The sequence below is a fragment of the Myotis brandtii genome, unplaced genomic scaffold (genome assembly GCF_000412655.1).
Source record: "Myotis brandtii unplaced genomic scaffold, ASM41265v1 scaffold535, whole genome shotgun sequence".
NCBI lineage: Eukaryota > Metazoa > Chordata > Mammalia > Chiroptera > Vespertilionidae > Myotis > Myotis brandtii.
The window spans coordinates 1,068,312-1,079,535 of NW_005369964.1; the positions used below are offsets into that span (position 1 = coordinate 1,068,312).

The following is an 11,224-nucleotide window of genomic DNA, read 5'->3' on the forward strand; positions in this document are numbered from 1 at the left end:
CCCGTACTGGGGATTGAGCCCACAGCCCAGGTATGTGCCTTAACTGGGAATTGAACCATGACCTCTTGGTTCATGGGTCTACGCTCAACCACTGAGCCACACGGCCGGGCTCATTCAAATTCTTTGTACCCTCTGAGAACCGTGTAGCCAAGTATGGCTCTGAAACCTCTCTGCTCAGCGGGCAGGAGGGATGAACCCTTCCTGGGTCCTCCAAAAGCCTTCCTAGATCAAGGTCCTTCCGGCGTCCCAGGCTGGCCTCCACCCGAAACCACGGAGAGGCTGGTTTCGAGGCCAACACTAAGGGCCTCTTTCAGGAGATGCACAGGTCCAGAGCCAGCTGTTTTATCGACAGGCAGCCACACATGGGAGAATGGGCTTATATTTTTTTAGTTATATAACTAGTACAAACTATTTTTAAGGATAGAAAGTGTGTCCTTCTGAACTTGCTGCAGACCTAACAGTGTGAAGGGCTCACCACCGACTCCGTGCCAAGGAACGGTACCTGCTCCTGTGGTAGGGGGTCCGAGCAGGGCACTCCGAGGGCGCAATGTCTGGCCGTGCCTGGCAGCTTAGAGTTGAAGGCAGGAGCGCTGAAGGCCCGGAGGACGGTGGCAGGAAGCCTCTGGAGCCACTGAGAGGAGGCTGCCCACCTGGAGGGGAGGCAGACAGCAGGGAGCTCCCTGCCAGCAGCCTTGCCAGCTGTGCTCCAGGCCCAGGCATCTCAGGACACAGCAGGGACTTGACAGGACGATGGGGGCAGCAGGCCCTGCCCAGGGGCCATCTCACCTTTACCTCCCCCGCCCTCTGGGGACCAGCAGTCTACACCTGGGCCTCTTGCCTTGAAGCGCTCAGAGACAGAGGTGCCAGGGTGCTGCTCAGAGGGGCATTTCATAGCAGCACACCACAAACCGCTCCTTCTTCCCCTACAGGAAGCTCTTCCTGTGCTGCAGCCTCAGGCAGGACAACTCCAGCATTTGGTTCCAGAGCCTGGAGGGAACTGCACTCTCCCAGGAAAAGCGCTCCTGCAGCAGCAGCCAGGTTCCCCCACTCTCCCCGCTGCTGGCGGAGGGGGTGAGGGGGCGCTGAATAGAGTGCTGGGGGCTGACCTCTGTGCTCAGCACAGCGCTGGCGGCCCAGGACGACCTGTGTCCTGAAGCGGGCCTGCTCCACAGCTGGCTGAGGTCAGTCCACCGTCCTTCCCCACATAGGACACCCACGACCTCTGATACTCGGAACAAAATTTCTAGTAACGAGAAACAGCAGCAGTGACAAGAGGTAGCCATTCCTGTGTCCGCTTGGTCCACAAACATTACCGGGGCCCTTACTTTTACAGCATGGTCATTGAGGTTTTATAAAGCTTAGCTGTCAGTGACAGGGAAAATTATCTACATTTATAATTCATTCACACATTTATTCAACGTCAGTCCCAAAGGCAACCCCGCAGTCCTTCCGAACGTCCAGTGCGTCAGTCTCTCACTGTCACGGTGAGATGGGGACAGCAAAAACCAAGGCAGGGACACGAACATGGTTTTCTTAAAATGATAAAGTAACAACACTGATTCTAAAGCGCCATTCATTACTGCAACAGTGAAGAACTGAATTTACCAGCATTTCATGTTAGGAAGGCTCTTTGTGAAATTTATTCAAGTTGTCAAGAAATTAGATGAAAATATAAAAAAAGGAAATACAAACAAATTTTACTTTTGATTTTCACTAAAAATAAATATTCATACAATTTTATACAGTGTCACCTAACATAATCTTTAATAAACTTAGGTATACAGAAATAAAATATGCAAAAACTTTTACACTTTTCAATGGAGAGACAGCAATTTATGACACAAACATCATGTAACAGATGCAGCGACGGATGAAGTCAATGCCTGTGGACGGCTTCCTCCACAAGGGGCGTGTTCCCACGTGGGAGCTGGGCTCTGGGTTTGGAGGGGAACAGCTGAATACAAGTGCTTTTCTCTGTAGTCCTGGCCTCCACTTCCCAGACTGCTGAGCCCATGATGGCAGGCGTGCCGCTCGGCCCCGGGTCACACCCGGGCACACAGAGGCTCCAGGATGAGGAAGGAAACCCCCACTGTGGACACAAGGCCCACTGCTTCCGCTGGTCCACCCACACACAGGTCCCCATGGCCAAGCTCTCCCGCATCTTTCCTGCAAAACCCCAAGTCGAACTCTGCTTTTAGCGCTTTCTCAGGCAGTTAGAAACACAACATGGGGCACCCGGTTCCCACGCCCTCCCTGACCCTGTGGCTGCCCCCTCACCCCTTGAGCTTCCTTAACAAACAGATCACATCTCCCTCCCAGGCAAGAGGTGACGTGACCCTTGTACACAGGCATAGCCACCTGATAAGCGGCCTCATGGACTGCAGTACGAATTCGAAACTTGACAATTTCTTACAAATTCAAGATGCAACCCTGGAAGTGGAGGAATGAGGGAAAAATGGCTTCCTGGCTATCAGCCATCTGGGACTTGGCCGGAGCCGAGCCAGGGTCCCCTGGGAGGGACACCCACACGTGCCTGCAGGACCTGGGAAGTGCCATGGGGCTCCTTGTGGTTTCTGAATGTCTGAGACAATAATCTCTGCTATGACTTATTGGTCTTTCCACTCGTCCATCCCGCTATCCTAAGGCATTTACTCTTCTTCGTCCCAAGCCAATGGCTCACAGAACACTCAAAAATGCCAGAAGGTTCACTTGGCACAAAAGACAAAATTAAGATTCTTAACCACTATTTAAGTAAATTTAGAACCGAAAGTTACTGGTTATTTAAAAGTGGCTGCCTATTCCCTCTTACACACTTGCTTTTAAAACAAGGCAAGGCTTTCCTCAGGCTGTGCCTCTAGCCCTCGGGGGATTTTGAATCATCCTGCCCTGCCCCATCAGTAGGGCCAGAGCTGCCTCAGCGAAGGCTGGCCGGCTGGCTGTCCAGCACGCAGCCAGGAGGGAGCCAGCTGGAGCCTCTGGGCCTTACTTGTGTCCCTGCTCTCCAGAGGAGCTTGCTGACAGAGTGGGAACGCCTCCTCTTGCCCATGGCTTTTATTGCAGAGGGCAGATTGAGAAAGGACTTTCCTGCTCAAGACAATGTTTAAGCTGGAAATTGACAAATTTCACTGAGGAAGCTCAAATTTGAGAGAGAAAACTATGAAAAACTCCCCAGATTTCTCTTAGTGCCTCATCCACCCGGTCAGGACCCACCACTCCAGTCCCCTCCCCTCCTGCCCCTCTTGTCCCACCCAGGTCCACAGAAGCCAGTACCGGCCCGGTCTGAGGGGAATGGGAGGAACTGCCTGCCCTGTGCAGCACCCTCTTCTCCTCAAGCTGGTCCTCCCGCCTGCAGGAGAGGGGCTCTGCTGGCTGTCAAAGAGGGGGCAGGTGTCAGAGGAGCGGAAGCCTGCGCCTCCCCAGCACCTGACACCCAGCAGGGGCCCCAGGCAGCCTCCCAGACAGGCAGATAGGATCCCCACACCAGCAGAAACTGGAAGAACGAGAAATGGACAGGAGCCTGGCAGGGTGAGGGGTGGAAGAGACAGGCACCACTGGCTCCTGTGAGCACATTTTAGAGTTTTTAAAAGGAACAATATCCTCCTCTTACCCTCACCCAAGTGTCTCTTAGGTAGGTCACCTGTCAGTGCACCAGCAGCCCCTCCTTTACTGCAGCCGGTGCAGCTGAGGATGCTGAAGGGCAGGAAGAACCAGAAAGCGCCCAGTGTCAAGTGTGAGTCATGCAGTGAGCAGTGCAAGAGAACTGCAAGGGCATCGTAACCTTCCCCATAAAGGCCACGCACCTGGAAGCAGCCACTCTCCACTTAGGCCAAATACAAAGTCCTGGGTTTTGAAACTTCTCAATGGCTCAGAAGCCTTTGAAACGGAATTTCTAAAACTAGGTAGGAACATAAAACTGCACATGGAGTGTTGGTTCCTAATCTCTCCATCTGGCAGACTCCAAAGTTGATGGTTCATGGGCCGCTACCTTAGAACATGAACATTTAGGAACAAAGGGCCATGTCTAACAGTCAGTAGAGAGCATGTCATCATTCTCACGGGCTGTAATGCATCAATGGAGGAGGTGCCCCTTGAAGGCCACCCTGGACCTCCTGTAGCAGAACTCGGCCACTGCGACCACAAGTGACAGACACCACTCGCTTACGGAGCATGACGGGTGGTGTGGGTGGGCCTTCCGGGGAGGGCGCACTGAGAGCACACAGAGCCTCACACATCAGAGAGCTGAACATCCAGATCTTCACTTCGCTGAATGGCATTCACTACTCAAACCAGCATATGTTATCAGCATCGCTATATTTAATTACAAAAGTGTGCAAAATAGAACAAACCTAAATGACCAAAATAAGTTAACAAACCAGATAATCGTCATCTTGACATAAAACACAGAGTTCAAAGAACCATCGCATCGTGTGAAAGCTGGGATTTGAAACTCCTACACAGCTGAGAAGGGTCATAGGGACTCAGAATCAAACACTGCAATTTCCCACGGGAGCAGCGGGTCCATCCAGTGGGCACCTGGGCGCAGGGTGAGGTGCTGGGATGGAAGCCTGAGGGCCAGGCTAGTATCAGCATCCCAAGAATGACCCTGGAAGGACCACCATCCGACAATAAGGGGGCACTCTGTAGTTGGACTTCCCCTCTAGGTGAAAACCAAACCCGGACCACAGGGGGGCGGGGGGGGTGAATGGGATGGGGAGGGTCTGTCAGTTTGTACAAACAAAACTAAAGAGGCTGCCCAGGGCCTACAATCGTGAGCCTTCGTGACCAAAAAAAAAAACCCCAAGAAATAAAAACAAAACAAAACCCGCCCCAAAACAAAAGAAAATGAAACCTCTTTTTTCTTGTTGGGAAAAAAACAAGCAAAAGCGCACTGGACAGAAAAGGTCTTGGCTTCCGTGGCAAGAGGCACTTCTGACACGTGCGGTGGGCAACCTCGGCCCGCAGTTCACAGGAACCGCCCAGGCTTGAGGAACGTGGGTATTTTATTTAGTGCACAGAATCTCAATCAAAGTGGTACAAACTGCTTCTTTGAAAAAAGATGTTTATTAAACAATTTTAATTGTCATAAAATGACTAAAATGGGTTTTAAAAATTAAGGCTCTTCTCTTTCTGTGGATTGCCAGAACAATGTAAAAATAATATCAATCAACCCTGCTGAACGCTTTGTTCCTAAAGTTAAATTTCATAGATTCCTAAACATTTTATGATTAAGATAAAAAACTGGACTATAAATGACAGTCAGTGGCCGTCCGTGCTGAACACGCTCTGATCAGGTGTACAATTTTCTAATTGAGTAGTTAAGCAAAAATATTCCAGTTAAAGCAGAAATTTTAATTTTAGCTTTTTAATTCATTGTTTCCCCACACTGTCATGATTTTCCTAAAATCGAAATAGTCTAAGACAGGAGCGCTCACCTTGGGACTCTATATACTCCCAGGAGGGTGACGGACTTGGCTGGCAATTAGTTTGATTATATTTTTTAAACGTTCTAAGGTGAATTATCAAATGATTCAGAATTACATGGCATGCAGTATCCAAAAGTATGGCTCTGATGCATTTAGATTTACATTAAGAAGTGTCATTCATTCATTGTACACCCACCCCTCCCACAAGGAAAAAAATCACTACCTACTCAAGTTCTCGGTCTGGTGCAGCGTTAAGGATTCAAACTTACCACTTTCCCAGGCCTTCCCCATGTGCAAACAAACCCCTCCTGACAAGCAGTGACTACACAGTCTTCAAGAAAAATCAACACAGTCAGCCTTTCATGTGCTATCTTTTTACAGATGAGCGGCTCTAACAAGGGAACGTCTTCCATTCGAGGACACAGGGGCGTGCCCAGAGTTTTAGCTGGGTCCGTTTTGGTTTTGGTAACTAGGTTCAGTTTGTCACTGCTCTTGCTAGAAATGTGTCCCATGCTATGGTTTCGCTTGTGATCTTTCTCATGGTGCCGGTCCTTCCGATCGTGTAGGGAGAGTGTTGCGAATTTGCTGACCCCAGACGCGATGGCCCCATCGGCGACGTTGCTCTTGCTGCCGGCGTTGGAGACAGTGGAATGTGGGAGGCTATTGGACCGCGGTAGAGGGGGGGGCGCAGAGCTGCCAGGCGTCGAGACGCTGTTCCCAGTGCTCCCGGCTGGAGGGCTTGTGGCATTCATGACATTTGTGTGTGTCCGTGCCCTGGAGAGGGGCTGGTGAGGGAAAAGGATATCTTCCGTGAGGTCCCACAAGCAGAGCTGCGTGTCCTGGCCCACAGAGCCAAACCGATACGTGACACTGACAGGGCGGCTCTCCGTGGAATTCCGCTTGGACAGCCTGGACTGGGTACTGTTTGCTCGGTCTCTGCCAAAGTGGAGCAGGTCCTGGAAGTCCTCGTCACTGCCACTGAACTCCATAGGGTCGCTTTCTTCTACACTCGTGGTGTAGGGGTCAAACGCCACCACGCTGACCCAGGACTTGTGCCCGTGGCCTCGAGCTATCACTCGGCCGTCTACAAAAGACCAGACTGTCACCAGATCATCCTCACCCCCCGTGACGATGTACTTGCCGTCCGGGCTCCAGCACACACACAGCAAGCCTCCAAAGTAGCTTTTCATGGTGCCGTGCAGCTCCACAGAGTCAAAGTTGAACACCCGCAGAAACCCGTCCTGGCTCACGCACGCCAAGAACTTGCCATCTGGGGAGAAAGCAAACTCGTTGAGGGCCCCCTCGCCCACCGTCCACTTGAGGAGAGGGTTCCTCGTGGATTTGCTCTTGCAAGTGTGCACGGCGAAGCTCTCGCCCTGCTTCAGGAGCTGGTAGTGGGGGGCTGTGGTGCCACAAGAGTGCTCCACATTATACAGGTACATGTTCCCACTCGAATGGGCTACTAGGAAAAGGCTTTCCGAACCGGGAACCCATTTGACACAGGTTACTCGTGACTTGTCTATTAGTCTCTGTGAAGACAAAGGAGAACACGTTATCACAATGGGGAGCTTAACGGTCTATGTTCCAGCAAGAAAGCTGTCTGCTGCTCGGTGACAACGGACAAGTCACCCGGGCATGTCACACTCTCCCGTGGCCGAGCAGGCCCATGAAGAGCATTCTGGCCGCTTGAACAATGACTTTCTAGAACTGCACTTGGGTGTGAGGCCACTGGCCTTCACAGAGGGAGCTGGTTATTCAGCAGTCACTGTGCCAGGCGCTGGGACACACCGGAGAGGGACAGCCCCTGAGCACTTGACATTTCTCCCACTAGGAGAGTCTGGATCTATGAGTCACTGCACCTACAAGGCGTCCTCTGTGAGGACCCAGGGAACCTCGCAGTGCTGGCCTCGAGTTTTAGCTCACCGTCAGTCATGAGCGGACTACACCTGCCCCTGCTTGAGCTGTTCCCAGGTGGGGAGGCCCCTGCCAGCAGCACACAGGACTTCAACACACACACCCCGGCCTCACCGCGGCCCTGGAGCAGAGATTTCCTCCTTGGGGCCACTGTCCTGTGAGTCCCTTTACAGGCAATCCTTCCACATCTCCTCTGGAACACGGTGGTGTTTAAGAAACAGGTAATAAAGAATTTAAAGGAAAAAAAAAAAAAAAAAAAGGACAGGTAGGTGACTAGTTCAAGAGTATGGGCCCGATCACGGCCCCTCTACTCTCTGCTCACTACTGGTCCACTGACCAACCATTCCTTTAACAGGCACAGATTAGGAGAGTCTTGCCTCTCAAACCAAGAAAAGGCCAAAAGTAAAATCCACCCGAAGGCACAGCACCTTCCCTGCCTGCAGACCTGGAGGCCATAGGCCCAGCAGCCCCCACAGGGTGGCCCTGCCCCAAATCACATCAGCAGCAACAATCCGGAAGTCCCCAAGTTCTCAGACTCCTATTGCCAAACACCCTCTGAAGCCACCCCTCTAGCAACTGGCGTCTCCACCTCACTGGCTGAGACCCCTGAACCCCGCCAAGAGCAGGGCACCTTCTCCCTCATCAGTCTGCTGTGTGTGCTGCACTTTTACAGAAAATTAAAAACCTGAGGTTTTCAAGGAGATAATGAACCATGCGGCCTAAGAGCCAGCGCTGCTCCAGCAGGGCTCCCACAAGCCTGTCACCGTTTCATCCACACGAGGTCACAGAGAACTTGCAAGGCCAGGCCAGACCTTGCTGTTCCCATCAGGCCCAGGCTGCTCCAGCATTCCTGACCCCATAAAGGTGACTGGCCTGCTAGCCCAAAGTCTAAGGGTGGCCACTTCTCACCCCCCATGGGTGGCTTGGTCAGGCGGCCCAGCACCTCCCATGTCACCACAACCAAGTCAAACCTGTTTTCCCACGATCACGCTACCGTCCCCCCATCACAAGTGCAACTTTTTTTTTAATCCTCACCCAAGCATATTTTGTCCATTGATTTCTAGAGAGAGTGGAGGGGAGGGAAGAAAGGGAGAGAGGAGGAGGAGAAGGGAAGGAGGAGAGAGAGAGAGAGAGAGAGAGAGAGAGGCTGATAGCCTCATACACGTGCACCTACTGGGGCTGGGGAACTTGCATGCAACCCAGGTACATGCCTTTAACCTGGAATGGAACCCTCCACCTTCAATCTGGGGCCCATACTCTAACCAATGAGCCAAACCAGCCAGGGCTAAGGACAGACATAACAACTTCTAGCACTATGGTTAGGAGAAGATTTTACTCTTGTCTTAAACAAACACAACATAATTCCATTAGAACTCTAAATTACAATACTATCAAATAAGAACCGTGCTGCTCTGCAACTCTGAGGTATGAAGGGTAGCTACAGCCCCATTATAAACTAGGTGCTACTGGGATGACAACCATAGTGAAGGGCTTCGTTCCATATTAAGGAGCTCACTGCGACTACTGTACATGGACATGTCACTGTACCTCACGGACAAAAACCTGAGCCCACATTCCGTGTCCTGTGGGCACCTGTGCACACTCCAGCACTTGTGCATCAGGCATGCCAGTTTAAGCAACTGCAAACCAAAACGGTAAAATGACCATGGGTCCAACTCTGCCTGTTTGTGTGCTCAAGCACAGGGACAAGTATGGAGAACCTACTGTGCATGCCAGGCCCAGGCCCACGCTCTGTACGTGCTCTTTAGTCCTTACAATAGCCTGCAAGGCTAGCTTTCATTTCTTTATTAGATAATACATTCATAATTCATATAAAATGTACAGTAGGAGCCTCACTCACATCGGCCTGTCACTCCTAGCAGCTTCTTGCTTCTCTGTCCAGTGCCCTCATGCGTGGACAAGGATATGAACCCACGCACCCTCGTTTTTCATGCCAGAACACACCATGCACGGCCTGCACCCCTGCCTTCTCATCCAGAGACTTCCGCACATCTGTCTGCATGGGCACAAAAACAGCTTTTTCACGCTGCAGAGTATGCAATTACATGAGTACACTATAGTTTAAGAGTCCCTGGCTGACAGGCATTTATCCTGCCAACATATATAAATAGCTAAGTGCCGTCATGACCGAACGGGCAACCCAGTCACCATGGAGTGCGTGGAGCACCTCTCAGTTCCCCCTGCCCCTGGCCCCTGAGCCGCTCCCCACGAGGGGGGGCAGGCGGTGGGGCAGGACTGGGGACTGTTGAGTGGCAGTGGCGGGCTGCTTCGCGGGGTGGCCGTAAGCTTAGGGGAGCAGTTTCTCAAAGCAGTTGCGGGGTGGGGGAATTTCGCAGAATAGTCGCAGGGTGGGCGGAGCCTCACGGAGCAGTGGCGGGGCAGGGGGAGTTTCATGGAGCGTCCAGCGGCAAGCTTCATCGGGCAGCGCAGCACGGGGCAGTCGAGGGGCGGGGAGAGCCTCGCAGAGCAGTTGAGGGGCCGCGAGCACTGCAGAGCATCCCGGGGCAGGGAGCTTCACATAGCATCGCAGGGCGGCAGAAGCCATGCGACGGAGGACAGGCTAGGCCTAGGGACCTTAACCGCGCACGATTTCATGCACACTGGGCCTCTAGTATATAATAAAAACCTAATATGCTAAGTGTCCAGTCGTCCGTTCAACCAATCAAAGCATAATATGCTAATGATATTCTAAGGCCGCTCAACTGCTCACTATGACGTGCACTGACCACCAGGAGGCAGACAGTGGACCGGTCGACCAGTTGCTATGATGTGCACTGTCCACCCGGGGGCAGACGCTCCAACCGATAGGTTAGCTTGCTGCTGGGGTCCAGCCGATCAGGACTGAACGTGAGTGGCCAGACTCACCCTGGAGCCCTCCCTCGGTCCCTCCCTGGCTGGTCAACCTCCTGCGTCCCGCCCGGCCCCAATCGTGCACCGGTGGGGTCCCTCAGCCTGGCCTGTGCTTTCTCACATTCCAGGACCCTTCAGGGGGATGTCAGAGAGCCGGTTTCAGCCCGATCCCACAGGCCAGGCCGAGGGACCCCACTTGTGTATGAATTCATGCACCAGGCCTGTAGTGTAGCAATAACACCCTTGTACATAGGGCAGTTTTCACATGTACCAGGTGTACCAGTTAATAATGTGGATTTTTTTCAATAGATGGAGTTACACGTATGTTGATATATATGCGATTTGATATGTATGCTATTTTGTTGTATTGACAACAAGCTTCAAAACTTCATATGTAAAATTTTCTGAAGGTGTTAAAGTCATAGATACTTTTATGCTTAAAAATGTCAAATTTTGTGCCAAAAAAAGAGCATTTGCGGGAAGTTTTAATTCATTACTTTATTTTGAAGAAAAGTGCTGCTGCAAGTTACTGTATACTTCGGGAAGCTTATGGTGAACATGCTCCATTTCAAGATACTTGTGTATGCTGGTTTAAATGCTTTAAAAGTGATGATTTCTATGTGAAAGACAAAGAACGTCCAGGTCAACTGAAAAAGTTTGAAGACCAACAATTACAAGCATTATTGGATGAAGATGTGTGTCAAACTCAAAAACAACCTGAAGAAAGATTAAACATTGCTCAGCAAACAATTTCCGATCGTTTACAAGCAATGGGAAAGATTTTAAAGGAAGGAAAATGGGTGCCACGTCAATTGAACGAAAGACAAATGGAAAACCAAAAAGTCATCAGTAAAATGTTATTCAGCGGCACTAAAGAAAGTCTTTTTGCATCCAATTGTGACTGGCGATGAAAAATGAATTTATTTTGAGAATCCCAAATGCACAAAATCATGGGTTGATCCAGGTCAACCATCAACATCGACTGCAAGGCCAAAATCACTTCGGATAGAAAACAA

The 11,224-nt window shown here is 51.2% G+C and overlaps 1 protein-coding gene across 6 annotated transcripts in view; it reads right to left on the bottom strand.

Annotated features, from left to right (window-relative positions):
* Positions 1-4,299: 4,299 nt before the first annotated feature.
* WDR20 (WD repeat domain 20) overlaps positions 4,300-11,224 on the bottom strand; it is a 53,339-nt gene continuing 46,414 nt past the window's right edge. For 5 of the 6 annotated variants that reach the window (XR_001364348.1, XM_005877851.2, XM_005877857.2 and 2 more), the window contains one exon: positions 4,300-6,952. Coding sequence is in view for 5 of the 6 variants with exons in the window: in XM_005877851.2 (XP_005877913.1) it covers positions 5,675-6,952 (1,278 nt within the window). In the remaining variant the exon portion in view is untranslated. The remainder of the gene's footprint in view (positions 6,953-11,224) is intronic. The other variant, XM_005877852.2, reaches the window with a different exon arrangement.